Source organism: Mugil cephalus, chromosome 5 (genome assembly GCF_022458985.1).
Source record: "Mugil cephalus isolate CIBA_MC_2020 chromosome 5, CIBA_Mcephalus_1.1, whole genome shotgun sequence".
Taxonomy (NCBI): Eukaryota; Metazoa; Chordata; class Actinopteri; order Mugiliformes; family Mugilidae; genus Mugil; species Mugil cephalus.
Genome location: NC_061774.1, coordinates 19382682 through 19399854, shown reverse-complemented (window position 1 = coordinate 19399854; position 17173 = coordinate 19382682). Strand labels below are relative to the sequence as shown.

Here is a 17173-nt window from a genome sequence, read left to right as displayed (position 1 = left end):
TATTTCCACAAAATGTTAAAAAAAAAAATCTTAAATCTGTATTCAACAAGCATCCTAGAGTAAAATAAAATCCTTGCGCCCTAATTTTAGGCTTACGAGTAAAAGCATTTCATGACTTTGGCTTAGGACAATACATTCGTTTCCAGAGATGGGTGGAATATATTAAATATAAGCTTTTGATTTAAAATAATAACAACAAAGGTCTTTGCAATAAATGTTCCATAAAAATATGCCTCTGCTTCACAGAAAAACAGTTTTTTTTTGTTGCCATTTGCCCTTATTTTGAACAAACACAGCCACGGCGCAGCTAATTATGGGATGTAACGATCGTGGGTTTTAATGCACCTCAAAGCACCAATGCTACACCCAACAACCGACATCGCTGCCTCCGTACGAGATCGAAGCGAAACGTCGACACACACACACACGCTGGTTGTGCATGTGTGGTCCCTGATGTTCAGGGCAAAATGTTCTCTTTCGACGTGATGGACAGATGCCTGGACGATGGGAACAGACCTTGAGGCAGTGCCAAAGCGCTGCCTAAATACTTGCTGCAGCCAAGGCACGTCCACATTTAATGGGGCTTATTATACTGAGGGGAAAAAAAAAAAAAAGAAAAAAGAAAGAAAACACACTTGCTGGCCGAACAGCACAAGACGGAGCTGGCGTCAGTCATTTAAGATTCAGCACGGCATTTAATTTGCGTGTCAATTTTTAACGGTGTTTCATTTAGTTTTAGCATCAGACTGTACTTGCACGTGCGAGTAAATCATCATCGCGCGTTGTCACTCATTTCACTTCAATTTGTACTTCACGCGTGAGTGGACGAACCCGTCCTTGTTGCAGAGAGAGTGCGGGAACTCGGCATAAACGTCCGCAGGTAGACTTTTTCACTTCTACTTCGACTTTCTGTTTGAATGATCCCGAGACGCTTGATAAAGGCCAAGAAAGGCCGAATGTAAGATAGATGTGACAAATACAGTAAAATAAGAAAGTCTTTTCATTGCCCTTTCCAGCATGGCTGGTCAGTCCCCATCAAAAAGGCATCTGAGGTATTTTATGTTTCTGTCTGCCTCCACATGGGCCCAGCGTGGTGCTGGAGACCACAAAGAGGCTATTGATTGAGTCCAGCAGGCAGTATCTTTGTGGCGTTGCTGCTAAAATGCTGCAGTGCTCTGATCACACGCTTGCCTGCTAATGGAGTTAATGGACAAAAAAAAAATATATATATTTTCTTATTTTCTTTTTGGTTACATCAGAGTTTCTTTCTTTTTTTTTTTTTTTTTAAATCCGGGTGTAAGAAACAGATTCTGAACGCCGCTTCGCCGCACAGCATTTGTTATGCAAACAACCTGACCGCAGCGGGACGTAATGCAACAAGTGTGGTGGTAAATTATTGCCATGAGGCCAGATGGATCGCCGGTCTCATCTCCAGCTGAGCTGGTTTTTCCGGTTGTCATTTTTTTTTTTTTGCTGGGGATGTAGAAAGCATTTTCGCGAGTGCCCTTGCTCTGTGATCTCTGTGAGTGGGTTTTGGAAAACCCTGAAGCAGCAAGAGGTGTAGCAGGAAATTTAAATCAATGGCCGCATTAAAATAGCCAGCTACTCCTGCTGCATTTTTGTGTTGTTGTTGGGAATATAGTTTATTTTTCTTAAAAAAAAAGAAAAAGGGGTCTCTGTTTGTGTATCTGAACTAAAATATAACTGTGTATAGCTGGTTACTTTGGACGTTAGAGAGTAGAAACTTTATTTTTACTCCAAAATGAGAAGAAGCTGATTCCATTAAAAAACATCACTGATAGCTGCCCTCTCCTAAGAGCATGTGTTATTTGCAGCAACCTGCTGGATGCGGTTGATCCGCCTCTCGTCGGTCTCGGCGATGAACAGAGTTCCGAGGTGGGACAGGGCGATGGCCTTAGCGGCCTCCAGCGTGGCGCGCACCGCTGCCCGGCTCACCAGGTGGTGGTCAATGCCCGGGACCTGGCAATGGATGGGACGTCCAGCCACAATACGCACCTGAAGACTTTCTGACACCTAAGGGGGGAAATAAAAAAAACAAAAAAAACATTTCTTATTGGTGTCAAAGAGCAGCCACCAAAAAGTCTCCGACTATAACAAAGCGTCACACGTCTCTAAATAATCTATTGACTCATTAAGCTGTTGCGGGCTACATGCTCACACGGGCGATTCATTAAAATTTCGTGAGTGACATTTTCCTCAAAACAACTCCTGCAGGGAGCGCTGATAGCGTGTTATTTTTTTTTCAACAAGGTGCTCTTTTGCTTTCTTTTGTGTTCGCGGCCTCACTTACACTAAATGCACCTGCGCTGACAGCACCGCAATTTGCGAGAAACGTTTTATTACGCTCCCTTCCACCGCGACCTCCACCTACCTACCTACGGTGCAGTGCCGTGAGCCCTGAGGGTGATTAAGAGACGAGGCTTTCAGGATTTTCAGCCTTTACCTGCAGGACGATGTTGTTGTCCAGGATGTAGAGGGAGTTGTCGAGCGGGTTAATGGCCAGGTCCGTCGGCCACTCCAGACGCACCTGTGGGAACGGCACGCACACATGAGCAAACGCCCGTTATTGCGCCTCCATCAAACGGGAGGAACAAAAAAAAAACAAAAAAAAAAACAGAAAGAAAGCCTCTGCGGCGATCGCCCGCAAGAGTCGGTTACAGGTGATACAAATAATGCCTCCTTAATAACACAGTATTAGGCCTCCTGACCCTCCCCGCGCATGCAAAGGTCATCGGCGGGCAGGGAGCCTTCCCGTGTTTATTCAAGGCTCACACCGGCTCGCTCCGGCACCACTCCAAATGTCATCCAATAACCGTGATCGCTGCCTGCTCAAATAGCACACCCCGTCCGCGAAGCGCCGCGGGGGTCAGAGCAAGACAAACCCACACCAGCGCACGGCCGCCCACATCACTGTCATCCCACAGACGCGGCGCTCAAGCCGCGGAGACAAGGTGGTTCGTCAGGTGATTGATGACTCCGAGGATGGATTGGTAAATAAATGGATCATGTTAAATTGCCACTGACATGTCCAATTACAGGCTCTGTCAAATGAGCGGCAGAAGAGGGGTTTGCTCCGAAATCCCATTTTAAGAGGTGCAGGGATTCATCAAGCGGGACTCAACGCGTCTCTGGAAAGAGGGCACGAATCAAATCTCTCCCGCTCATGATATTGAACTTTTGAATTGATGACTGGCGGCCGCCTCTGGAAGTCAGGCTGACCCGCGCACGGAGCGTCTTCTGCTCAATTAAAAGTCAAGCTGGACTCAAAATTATTTTTTTGTGCAGTCACAGCTTTCTTGTGCGCTCGTGTTCTCCGGGCGGACGGATTTTTTTGGCTCACTGACAACGTAGGTACTGGTAATTTGAGAAATGCAATGTCTGTGTGGGCAGGCGCCAGCGGTGGAGGAAGTATTCAGATCCTTTGTAGCCGTGCCACAGAGGAGAAAGACTCATTAAAAAGTTCTACATCCAAAATCCTAACTCAAGTAAAAGGTATAGACGTACTAAGATAATGTTAAGGTGCCAAAATACACGTTATGCAAATGATAACTATCCATTATGCTACGAAATGACCACCAAACTTGATTTTATATAACTTTTGATAATTGCAGCTGTCCGATAAATGTAGCACAACATTTATCAGAAATCTGGCAGAATAAGATTATACATAGCATAAACTAAGTAGAATTATACAGTATTGAGAAGCAGCTGGAGAACTGACGTTGTTAAGTCTTGATCAGTACCATCTGTGGTTTCTGCAACGTGAAGGTTACAGACTCCACATTTCAGTTGCCTTTGCCTTGGTTTATTGTAGTTTGAATCACGGTGACATATGGAGGGCCGTGCATTCCAGGACTAGGGGTTGCTGTGGGTTTTTGGAAGACTTATCATTTGTTAGAATTTCGACTAATATAAGAAAGACAGCTAAGACTAGCTTGGCTGCCGTGCACAGGTGCGGACGAGCTGCAGATTTCATAAAAACACGGGGGTCTATGGGAAGTGACGTATACAAAAACTCTGCTTTGCTTTTTGGATATGCTATGGTCTGGAGAACTTTCACATCACTGTAAGTCATGAGAACAAGGTAGCTAGTTAGCAACCAAGTTAGCAACCGGGTTGTAAAAATACATAAAAGTATACATAAAAGTTTGGATCTAGTGGATATGTGTTCAACAGTGGGTCCACAACCCCTAGGGTCAGCGGAGGCACTGCAAGGGGTTCGCAAAATCTTTGGTTGATTGGACATTTTATATATATATATATTTTTAATTTTACTCCCACAAATTTAAATATCTTTAAACACACGTTAACATGAATCCAGTATATTTTAGTAAAGGGATGAGGGGTAATACTGAATGTAAAATGATAATAATAACGTATATTTATAAATAGCACTAGGCCAAGTTTAATATAGAACACATATACTAGGGAGGGGGTCACTACTGTTAATCTCTCCATCAGTTTGGGGTCCTCGGCCATTGAAGACCTCTGATCTAGTGAATTTGGAGTGTCCAAAGGTTTCCCATCAGAAAAGGTGTTACGTTTTCAGCATTGGCTGCGGCTCGACGTGAACGAACCGCTGCGATATCAAGGACCCGATATCCAGTGACACGCTTCATAACACCACATCATTCTGTGAAGCTGCATTACCATGACCAAAAACCATTACACATTTAATTTTATAACAAAAAGTGAAGGCGATTCAAAGTTGTTGGAGTTTCGTGCTCTAAAATGAGGCCAACACTACTGCGTGTTCTTCACTGGGCAGAGATGTATTTTTTTTTTTTTCAGTTTTTTTTTTCCGAGGCAGAGTTTCCATCAATACTCTCGGCACATTGAGGTCACCGCGGTTTATAAGAACAAACACAGGTGGAGGACGAGTGCGATTGGACGTGATCAGACCAATGACAGACGAAAGCACCGCGAGGCAGCGCGGACCCCTTTAAAGATACACAATAGCTCCTCTGAGAATTCACCTGGCCTTAACACGCATATTCACACACACACACGCACGCACACATACGCAGACGCTCGCATCCCTCTGTGTGGGCAGAGATTCCTCTATAGAGCCAGCAGCTCATCTATAATTCATCCTCTGCTCTAATAGGCCTGGTATAAGTTAGCAGAGTGATCTGAAGGCTGGCGGATCAAACCTGTGAAGTAGCTGTCTTTGGTCTTACCACACGCTGTCTCTCTCTCTCTCTCTCTCACACACATGCACACCTTCACAAAACCACAAAGAGTTTCTGCAGAAGAACCTCGGTGATGTAAATTGACAAAACAATAACAGGCTGTAAGCCACCAACACAAACACTCTGTGATTCATTGCCGTTTTCATTTAGTGACCAATTAGTCGATGCAGAAATCCTGCTCCAGACTCCATGGATTGTATAAGCGACGGGGGGAACATTTCAGAGCCGAACCCCTTGCCTCCGCCAGTCATTTAATCTCAGCAGCATTATTAGCTTACCTGGCTGATGTCCATGCGCGCGTCGCAGCTCAGCGGCTGCGTCGACATCAGCCCGTTGGAGCCAATCACAGTGGAGAGCAAACCCCTCTCATTAATCTTCTGAATGGTGGTGCCATCAACGAAGTAGACGACACCTCTTTTATCCACCGCAATACCTGGGTGGGTGAGAGAGAGAGAGGGAGAGAGAGAGAAAGAGAGGCAGAATGAGCTTTTGGAGATGATAGTGACAAAAGGAGTAGCGAGGGAGGGAGGTGGGGTGGGGGGGGGGGGGAAAGAGGAGAAAAGGGAAGAGAGGAGATGGAGAGGAGCGAGTAAGGGGGAGAAGTGCAGAGAGGCAGAGAGGTGGCTTCCGAGAGGCATCCAACTCGGTTAGACATTCAGCTCAGCAAGCAGCTGTCTTATCAAAGGCACTGCACCACAGAAATGTAATTATATTTCCATTCCACAGCCCACTAAAGGGATTAGAACAATGCAACTGGAGGAAGAAGTTATTTGTCACATTAGATGTGAGCAGGGTGCCGCAGTGAACTTTTGACATCTGACGCTTGCGCAAATGTGCATTATAAATGGGCGTCCACACTTCAAACGCGCCCGCGTGAGCGCATGTGTTTCGCCTGTATCCGCGCAGCACGCGTGGACTCTGCCACGAACGGGGTATACTTGAACTCTCCTTGGAGCGGAGCTGCGCACTAGATGGCGAGTCGAGAGGGAGAGGGGAGGGGGGAGGGGGAGGGGGGGAGAGAGGCAGAGAGGTAAGTTCAGGTATTAAAGGTCAGGGCAGACTGTGCATCATCTGTTATGGATGAGGCGCGTCCTTCATCCGCGTCTTATCTCCATACGGAGAATAGCCCTTTGGCTCGACCGCGCCAATAATATTCCTCGACTCAACCCTCACCTCTCACGCCGCGTTCCACCAATTCCATTTGATTGCTTTCACTTAGCATCAGCGGCAATAAGCCACATTTTTTTTTTTTTTTTTTTGCATTTCTCCAGCGTCATAAATGCATTATGCGTATGGTTTATGACTGAATCATGTCAGGTTAATGTATAAATCCATTTACCTCTAGCTAGCCTCGAAAGACTTTACGGCAACAAAAGCCACTTATATTTTATTTTTTATAAGGCACAATCGATCAAAAAAATAAATGGCGGAAATAAGGTACAGGAAAAAATATGGTATATATGGTTTCCTAGTGACACATCCAACTGACATTTTGAGTCATATTTAGTAACAGACCTGGTAACACCACGTCTGTGCGGCTCACTCTCTTTTGAGTTCTGTATTTCCCCCACCAACACCTGAAGGTAGCAGCTGCCTCTCTAAATGTTAGGGCTGTCCCTGAAAGTCGATGAGTCAAATCATCTTCCGGAGACTCCTCGGTCGCCTAAGATTCCTCAGGTCGAGGAGCTCGTTCTTTCTTGTTATCTTTGTCAGCCAGTGGGCGTGACAGTAACGCGGTAAAACGGGCGGAAGTTCAGGGACATTATGCGCAGAAGCAACGCAAAGAGGCTGAGTTGACGTCCTGCAACGTGCACGGCTGTCGCGAACGATTCTTAAACCCTCAAAATATACGTTCCCGTGTTGCGTCTGACTTTTAATGTCGTCAGAATCATCACCGAGAATCACGCGGACGTATTTTTAGGTGGCACGGTCCACATGAGGGGAAGGAAATGAGGGAGCATTCGATTGTTTGAACTGAAATCCAATTTGACTGACAGAAAGTTGGGCACGGCCCTGTTAAATGACGCTCACCGGATGGGCCTCAACTTTTGCCTATGCGCTGCCTGCTGCTGGAAACGAGACAGATGAGGGCGGTGAGTGTGAACCAAAACATTAAAACTGCAAGTGGTAAAACCACAGCTAGATGTACTGTATCTAACAGAGGTTAAAACACTTCTGAGAGCAGAGCGAAGGGGAACTGCACAGTCAGGTGATAATTATGTGCGGCTCCATCTCTGAGGGTAAACAGTCATTTAAAACACTGTATGAATATAAATAGCGATTAGCGCGGCCATAAAAACAGAGAAAAGGCCAATCAGAATTCACCGCAGCACAAGGTAACGTCTTCGGATTTTTTTTTTTTCTTTATTTATAGATATAATGGGCTCCCTAAGTCATTTAGCTGCCTTTCCCTGTTCCACCTCAAAAAGATTCAGCGAGTGATTTGACCACGCAGAGTCACATCATGATAAAAAATGGACAACGGGCAGACTCCATTAGTATGCAGTGCAGCACCAGCCACTGTTCCCTCATTCATCTTGTCCCATTTTCCCTTGATTTTTTTTTTGCTTTCCCGGTTCTGTCAGTCTTTCTCCTTTCAAACTCTGTCATGCCGGATTATGTGCGGACGCGTCCGTGTTCACTCCATGAGCTCGGGATAAAAATCTGCCGCTGCCCTTTTCCCCAGGTGCCGCTAACGTCTCATCCTCTTGACATACAATAGCCTTCTTTGCACGTGACTTTGTTCGACACGCACACACGCGCGAAACAGGCACCGCCGCCCACAACTAGATTCACAAATGTCCTCGGGCTGAGCAACCCTGGCCCGACCCTGCGCGTCATAAATCGTGCTGGCGGAGTGGCGGTGGAGAAAGGAGGTGGGCATGGTGGGGGGGGGGGGGAGGGCCAGGGTCAGTGTGTTTCCTCCAGAGGCCAGAAGGTGAACTGCAGAGCTCTCCCTCCTGGCCCCTTCATCATCCCTCTGACACAGACAGATTACCCCACCCACACGGCCTCAGCCCCCTCCAACAACACCTTTTCTCTCGCCTCTTCTAGCTACTCCTCTGCTCTCTGCTCCCCCTAACTTGATCTCCTGCTCTCCTCCTGCTCCCTTTCCTATTTTTTTTCCTCCCGTCCTTTGCTTTCTTTTTTTTTTTTTTGCGTTTACGCTCCCCGGAATCTCGCCCCCTACCTCGCGAAGCCTTAATCAAATGAGCGACCCCTGACCCTTTCGGTAATGTCCGGGCTCCGTTCCCCCCCCCCCCCCGCGCAGCCAATTTTTTATTCCATCCCTCCGTTCCTCGTGGCCTTGCCATTTCTCCTCCTGTCGCCTGACATCATGCGGGAGGGACGTCTCAACCTTACAGCGCGGTCGGAGCCTGCTTAGGCCTGAATTTCGGCCCCCGCTATCACTATCCCCATCCTTGTATTTCTTCGCGCTTTCCTTTCACTTTCCTATCAATTCCTCTTCCCGGCTCTTCTGCCCTAAACCTGTCCCTGATCTTAGAGCTCATAAATCCTGCACAAGGACATGACGAGTCAGCCAGGACTCTCTCTCTCAATACGGATTCCTGTTCTTCCCCCCCCCGCGTGTCCCCGGATATTACTCTTTCTTCTCTCCTGCGTTGGTCCCGTCGACTTCCATCTTCAATCCCCTCTATCCCTTCCTCATCTCCCCCTCCCCTCCCCCCCACCCCTTTTATGACATGCTCAGTATGTGTACTCAGGATCTGCTTGTCTTACGTTCGCAGAGACAGGCTCTAAATAGCCGCCAATCTATCATTAACAATAAAGACAGGACGGGACTGATTTATTCATCCTCACTCGAGCACGACTCGGAAGAAAGACTGCTGTTATTGCCCGGCATTGGGGGAGAGGATTTACACCAGTTTATGTGTTGTTTAAGAGTATTTCGGCATGTTTATTGAAAAGTCGGTAGATTAGTCCACATTCTCCTTGTCAGGGGCCGGATTTCCCGCTGTTGTGGATAAAGCCGCGTGCCGCTTTAAGGGAATTTACAGCCCCTGCGTATAGCCACTGGATACTCACAAGACATCAAAAGATTTACCGCGCCTCCCCGGGTGTACCTGGCACACCGATACTCGTGTTTAGAAGCTGGCAGACACACCGGCGGAGAAGTAATTGAGATAAATCTCAACTCCAGACGGAGATGGACATTTGGCTAAAGTTGGGACTTTTATCATCAAAGAAAAGTGAATTAGACTGAGATGTATCGACCTTGGGAAAACACGGGGAAGCGGAATGGGGCGAGGGACGATACTGTGACGCTATTCACATTCAGCTCAGATTTAAGGCGGAAACGCAGCCAAAGAGAAAAAGACGGTGCCAAAAGAGGTGGGAAATAGAAGAAAGGTGGCGGTAAGACAAAGGGGCATGATGAGGAATTGCCTCAATTAACCATTACAGGCCGATCACTCTCAATCAAAGGATCTCTTTGCTCTGTGTCCTTGTCAAAAGAATATCAGTTAGAACAACCCCCAGTGGCATTGCAATACAATCCAATCTGATTAATGCCTTGAAGAGGGGTCTAACCGAACATCAGTGTTGATTACTGCTATTTAAAAGGAAGAAGCCACCGGGGAGTTTCTAAGCAGAGAGTCAGCGAGAGGTGAGGAAAGGTGCAAGGTGGGAAATGGTATGAAGTGAGAAAGACTAATTATGTCTTAGGCTGCGGATTACGCAACGTATTAAGCTGCAATAGTAGGCACTCCAGTTGGCATACAGTAACGCCAGGATGTGGTGTGCGCGTGTGTAGCGCATACCGAGCTGCTAACACCTGAGCCCCTCAAGAGTGCAGGAAGTCAGCCTTCTGGTATTGTTCGAGTTTTCCCCTCCACAGTATTTTCACCTTTCAAACGCCGACAGCGGCGCTGCCAAAAAGAGCCGCCGGCGCGGATGAAAGCGGGAGGAATTGTAAAATTGTGCAGCAAACAAACACGTCATTGTCTGTCAGCGGGCGAAAACAAGCGTCTGAGTGCGAAATAAGCGCAGGTTCTGCAAAGGAAACCTGCTTAAAGGATGTGTTTAAGGAGGAGAGAGCATAACCTGTGCGTGCATGGAAGTTGCGACTCTACCCGGAAAACTTCCAAACACCCACAAAACCACACGCACCTGTGCGCACAGGGGAGTAGCAAGCACGCACATACACACACACACACACACACACACCTGCCAGCAGCCTGAGGAGTAAGTCATTCAATCTGCCCTCCCATATCCCCGGGCCGAGTCGGTGTTAATGATATGAACCGACATATTATTACAGCATCTAAATGACGCTAGCTGTTGCTGATTATGGCCCATGGCATTTCTCTACAGAGCAACTGTATGTGACTGACACGTGAATGTAGACAGATGGACAGCTTCACCTGCACAACTGGCCCCCGCGAGGGCGTCTGGCCATAAATAAAGTCAACCATATTAGCCGAGGAAAAAGCCCGCAGGGTTCACTAAGTGCTACGGTCCGATTGCAAAGCGAAGCCGAATAACAAACTGCTTCGGAGTCTTTAGCTTGGCTGTGTGGTTTACCGTTCACTTTCATCACTGCTCCACGAGAGCACACAAACGCTGCTCGTGTGCGAACGTGTGAACCCGTCGCGCGCACGTGTGAGCGCCTGCAAACCCACGGTGCGCCGGCTAGGTTTGCCGGCTCGCGCTAGACAAAAGAGATAAGGCGCCCCGGCAGTTAATCACGTTGGGGCGCACATGCAAATGTGCGGATAAATCAGAGTTGCATGCAGATGAGAATTTCACACCCTCGCGCGAACGCACGAATACCCAAGATTTCGCGGGAACGGCGAGGTTTCCCATGCGCCCCGAAAGGGTGGAGCATTCGGTGTGCTCACTCGTGCTGAGAGCGCTGAGAAATGGTACCGTGTGACAGAAAGTTTGATTCCGCTCCCGCACAAAATGATTTTTTAAAAATGTCACGTTGTATGTGTAGTTTGCTCGTGCTGCAGTCTGTCATTGATTCCGTACGCAGCGCGTGGAAAGCGGCTCTGCGGTCCTTGACATGAACCTCTACAGCATGAACCGCAGCACTATAGTATAAGTGCAGCCGGTTCCAACTGCTCTTATTTGCCTCGAACACTTATCATCAATCAATACAAAATAACACAGGCGTGTATTTCTGGTAGATCTTTGGTAAGCAGAAATAATTCATGCTTCTTGTAATTAATTATTCACTAAAGCCCCACAGAACAGACAGTGGCTTAGTAATTAAGTCTGAATCAGACACTGTGGTTCATCTAATTATCAGCCACTATAAGTTTGTTAACATATTAACCCGCATTAATTAATTATTGATAGCTGACTTTTTTTTTTTTCTCCTTCAGCTGGTATAGTTGCCGTCTACGCATGTAACGCGAGGCGAGACGCGGCGAGCGCGCGTTCAGAGAACTGGAGGGAGATTTTTTGCAATAGTTGCATGTTAATTTTTTGTGCGAATAAACATTTTTTTCTGAAAATATGCGATTTGGCAGTAATTGCCTTGTTTGATAGCAAAAGAGAGATCCAAAGCAATCACAGAGGCAGCAGACAAACTCAATTATAAAAGCAATTGAAATGCTTTGGACTAGAAAGCTCCATGAAAGGCTGAGGGGTTTGGATCTGCGCGGAGCGTCTGCAGATTATGTTGCACTGTTTAGAACATCAAACAAACACAAGGAGGTCTATCAATAGAAGCTCTTTTTACCAAACACGCCATCGCTACAACAAACCGCCGAGGCTAAGCAATGGCAAAAAAAAAGGGGAAAAAAAAGGGAGGAATTGGGATCAGATGGGAGGAAACAAATGTTTTCAGGAGTTAAAAAAAAAAAAGAAACACAAAATACTATGGATTCGCAAATTTCTGCAGCTTTTTGCCCAAACAAGGTTTCCCACATTCAAAGGCATCACATCGACTGAGCCAGAAGCAGCCCCTGGCCTTTATCAGAAATAGTTTGCAGATTTCGTTTCAGTGTTTTCCCAAAAAGAAGTGAGCGCTCCTTTGGATGGAGCTCTGACAAATTGACTCTCGGAGAGCGGCAGCTGATAATGGCGCCCAGGTGTAAAGATTTACCGGCTCTGTTTTCCCTTTAACAGCCGCTGACCTCCGCTATCACGCGGGGAGCTTTCGACTGAACTGCTACGCCGAACCTGCCACTCTACTTATTCATCTTTCTGTGTCGGTGTGTTTAAAGAATCAAGGAAGAAACAACCTGCTCGGGCACGAGTTCACTATCTCCCCCCACCCTCGTCGGAGCCCCCTCCGCCCCCCGTGACCGAGACAAATGCTTCCGTCTCAGGTTGCGCGCGCGCGTGTTGGGCATTCACCTCCGAGTAAAAGCAATTTATTCCTCCACAGTGGCAAAGCTCCACTCCTCCTGTCAGTTTGCCAGGCTCCCAGTGGAGGTTGACAGGCCAGCTGCCAGCAGTGGCCATCCCGACCAGTTAAAGGGACACGGGTGTCACATTTCCCATGATCACGCTGACGTTGTCAACTTGACATACCTTTAACAAGGCACCCATAACTAACTGTCTGTCCCTTCGCGGAGGGAGGCAGAGCAGGTTCCGGGGACCTGCCGGCTGTCAATCATAAACGAGCATGCACAGGCGCGCCGGCTCGCACAAACATGCGCGTTTCGACGCGCGGCCTCATCCTTTGGCCTTGAGCCCGCGTGTCTTACTCACTCAGGGCTTCATTACACACACAGTGAGTTTCAGTAATCTCTCTGAAGCTACTGCACACACTCCGACTACAAACAAGGTAGCTGTCAGTCTGTGTAGTGATCTACTTGTATTGCTCGAACGGCCGCAACTTTACAGGTAGAGTCTTGTTTTAAGTCAGCCCGAATCTGCATCTCCTGAGCCCACTGCTCCATTTTCCTTTGGTCCTTGGCGAATCGTCGCAGTGGACTATTTGCTCTCAGAATATCTGAGATATCCTCGTCTGACCCGTGGTCATCAGGATGTAGACTTGGCGATGAATCCTGGTTTAGTGTGTAGTTCAAGACACGACTCATCCATTTATACGTGAACATTAAAGTTCCAGCAACGTGACGCTGAATGAATCTTGGTTCAACACAATGATCCATTTGCACATTTAAACTCACAAGCTTTTTCCTGTGACTCCTTCGCCTCAAAAAGAGTTTCTCTTCTAATACTAATCTGGAATATATATATATATATATTTTATTTATTTGAGAAAAGGTAGGATAGGGGCAGGTCCTACTGTACACAGGAGGCTTATGTTGACAGGTCGCCCACGCAATGGCTAAAAATTTGTGAACTCCCTGTAGTACAAACCCACTGTTGAAAACCTATTCTTTAGAACCAAAAGCGTCAACAGCACCTCGGCACACCACTAAAATAGAAGTAAGCAGTAAAGATGTTGTCCAGTCGCGATCCAACGTTACCTTATGAGTGGTCATTTTCGACCACTGATTCAAGCGGGGCCACAACCCAGGTCACATTTTGCGTTGTGACACTTGTTTACTCACTCTCTCTGTGGTATCGCAGGTCAAGATAGGCCAGTCGGAGGTAGTTTGGTGAATGTTAAACATGTGAAATCAACCACAGTTTTGTTGAAACCATGTTTGGTGTTGACAGCTAAGTCCTCATTCTGTCTAGAAGGAGCTGTATCATCAGGCTCGAGAGTGTTTCACCCGAAAAAAACAAGAGAAGAGAAAAGAGCCAAACATCTGTTCAACTGCTGAAAGGCTATGTCCACATTTCCTGACAAGCAACCTCTTTACCTCTGGTAAATAATGACTTCACTGGAGCTGTTACAACGCTGTGAAATCCCTCCACAGGGCTTTCACTCCCCCAAAAATAAGTTTAAGGAAATTATAAAAAAGTGCTTCGAAAAGCACAAAGAGTCATGATGTTCATTTTAAGAAGAAAAAATATCTAATGATGCAGTTTTTTTTTTTTTGCTGCTGCTTCCTTTCCCACAATTTTTATTTTTTTTGGGGGTGGAAAGCTGGACTGGAGTCCCAACATTGGGAAATGATTATGCTCCTGCAAAGATCAAATCAAATCATTTGGGCAGGGTTTATGCAGTGATGGACAGGAGAGTAATCGTAGCGTAGTCACACATAGTCTGTGCTGATTGAAACCATAGACTGTATAAGGATGTGTTGCGGAACATCTCCTCAAAGGTGAAGCCAAAGCATGCAGAGCTCCCCCTGGTGACTGGTTGCAGTATAGGCCATAAACTCCACCCCCTCCATGTTAGCAGATGGAGTTAGCTATTTGTTATTATTACATCCCAACAGGGATGATAACCACAAGTTTCTGCGCTAAACGCTCCGTGAGAGTTGGAAAAAATAAAAAAATAAAATAAAAAAAGTAGTGTAACACAAGGACGCGTTGGGCTCGTCATCCTGTTGACAGGTTCACCAAATCTGAAAATCAAAGATCCAGCTGTGAATCAGAAGTCGAGTCCCGCATCAATGTTTCAGAAAAAACACGTGCTACAAAGTGCAAGCGCATGCATTATTTACCAAAAGCTCCATTCTGATGTGTCACAATGCAATCCAGTTGCATAGGCTTGTCAAGGTTTCACAATAGCGAGGGAGCAGCTATAAGAAACCTGCCGTTCTGTCAGGAACACTGAAACTATTTGGCCATGACAAAGTCAGCACTAAATATAAAGACATGACTCGGGCTATTCCTCTGCAATCCTTTTTTTTTTCTTTTTTTCTTCCCAGTCAGTCGCTCACTGGCGGAAAATGTCCTCATGTACCTGTGTGATGTTCTCTTTGCTGGACGCTCTTTCACTTGGCACTCGAGCTTTGCCACTGGCAGCTATATTCTTAGATGCGGGAGGAGAAATGAGTCCCTGGCAGAACTTCATATTGTGGCTGCTCATCGAAGCATGACTGTTGCACAAACCACTGGCGTTCTTCTAATTACCATGGATGCTGCGGCGAGAAAACAAGCTGCGGTGGAAATAGCATGACCCAATGGCGTCTCCCTGCTTCGCATTATCATAGAGTATGCCGCTGTTTGCCTTGCCGCGTGATTAATTCATGTGTGTATCATTAATGCAGGAATGTCCAGGGGCAAAGACAAAAGCTCGGTCAATGTGAAATGAAACACAGGAGCAGGCTGTTAAAAATTGCGCACATATGCACAGGCTCACACACAGAGCGGACGCCGGAGCTAAAAACACAGCGTGACTTATCAGATGCCCTTGTTTTGCGAAGTAGCGCTCTGTTTAAACCAACAGAAACAATGATAGTTGACCCTCTGAGAGGAGAGACAGCCACAGGGCCAGTTTAATATGCAGATGAGGTGAGGGACTGCAGCGTGCTGGTGGATTTAGAAAAAAAAAAACAAAACCAAAAAAAAAACACACACTGAGTTCTCTCTCTTTATCCATTTATTTGATTCTCTTTTTTCTCTCTCCACTTTCTATTCTTCTCTATTAATGTCATATTATTTTTTACTCTCGGATGCGCACGCACTCTCGCTCTCAGTCCTGAGCTGCTTCTTTTTCTCTATCAATTTAATCTGCTTCCCCTGCACCCCCCCCCCCCCCCCCTTCCCGCCCCTCTGTTTTGTGAGAGGCAACAACCGCTCTGCACTAAACGCCGCGGAAGCCAAAGGTAGAATAACAATGGCATATTCATTCCAGAGTTACAGCACAGTGCAGCTGCCGCGGAGGCTGCGCCGCTCTGGGAGATCTGAGGACTCCGCTGCCGCAGGTAGCTGGTTGGGAGGTGGCAGGTTCGGAAAAAAACGCCGGCTGCAGTGATTAGAGCTGTGCAGTTAAAGGACACCGCCGCTCACAAGGCTCCGCCGCCCGTGCGGAGGCAGGGGGCTGGTGTTTGCTGAGTTAACGGTTTGAGCGCGGGGCTCGGCGACAGCAAAGCGACGCTCGGTTTTCGCGCGGCTCCAACGCGCCGGTTCGCGCTTGTGCGTGTGTTTTCAGCCATTTCTGTAAACGAGACCAACACCCAATGTGTAAAGATATTCATCCACCTAAGCTGCTTATATGGCAACCGCCAGCCAAGACAGATAGCGAACAGCATGGAGCCTGGCTGCTCCGTGTCCGAGGAATGGCAGCTGAGTGGTGATGTGCCATGTGAAGCGTATTTACCCCTGGCGGCGGCCCTGCTTTTAAACACCCCGGCTGTTCCGACGCACTAATAACCGCAACCCGTTGAAACCCCCGCCGCTTCATTCTGCGCCCGCTATCTCGACAACCGATGGCACGCCTTGGAGCTGCGGGGGGTGGGGTGGGGGGGGGGGGCTCTGCGAGGCAGGGACAAACGCGCCGTCTATCTTCCTGCGAGGACGAGGGAGGCGCGGAGGAGAGGAGGCGAGAAAGAAAGCAGAAGAGAAAAGGGTAGAGACAGAGAGGCCGACGGGGCAAGAGGGAGGAATGCGGTGGCAGCATGTCAGCTACTGATAAGGGCATTAGTCTGCCCCCTGTGGGTCAGAGTGAGAGACTGACACTGCGAGCGCGGACACACTCCACCGTGTGCAGACGCATAAAATGCACACAGATCTCTCTGCGGATGTCAGCTTTGTTGCCGGGGACCAGTCCACAAATAACAGATAAGGCCTGAGCGTGGCAACCACCAGCGACTGAACTCTCAATCACTCTGAACTCCTCTGCCCGAAAAACCAACGCATGAAACAGACACAGAAGACGCGGTTATTTTTACAAGCACTATAACTATTCAACAAATGTGTAACAACAACAACAGAAAAAAAAAAGCAGGAGTCTAGAGATGTGAGCCAAGGCTGCTGGGCCCCGTGGGACCGACGCCTCTTTCATGTCAGACATGGGATCCATCCTAAATGGAGCAAGGTCTTTTATTTACCAAGCTAATTGACTACAGAGGCGCATGTGGAGCCAACTCTAAACAATGCCCCAGATCTTGTATTCATAAGTGAGCGTTTGAAGGACACAACGTAATCCCACCAGCTTACGCTACGGGGAGACTATAAAC

The 17173-nt window shown here is 47.4% G+C and overlaps 1 protein-coding gene across 1 annotated transcript in view; it reads right to left on the bottom strand.

Moving 5' to 3' along the window:
• The window catches only part of tenm1 (teneurin transmembrane protein 1), a 174913-nt gene that overhangs the window by 19449 nt on the left and 138291 nt on the right, over window positions 1-17173 (bottom strand). The window contains exons 23-25 of the mRNA XM_047584620.1: window positions 5492-5646; window positions 2465-2548; window positions 1840-2034 (exon numbers count right to left, since the gene is read on the bottom strand). Of these exons, the coding sequence (XP_047440576.1) occupies window positions 1840-2034; window positions 2465-2548; window positions 5492-5646 (434 nt within the window). The remainder of the gene's footprint in view (window positions 1-1839; window positions 2035-2464; window positions 2549-5491; window positions 5647-17173) is intronic.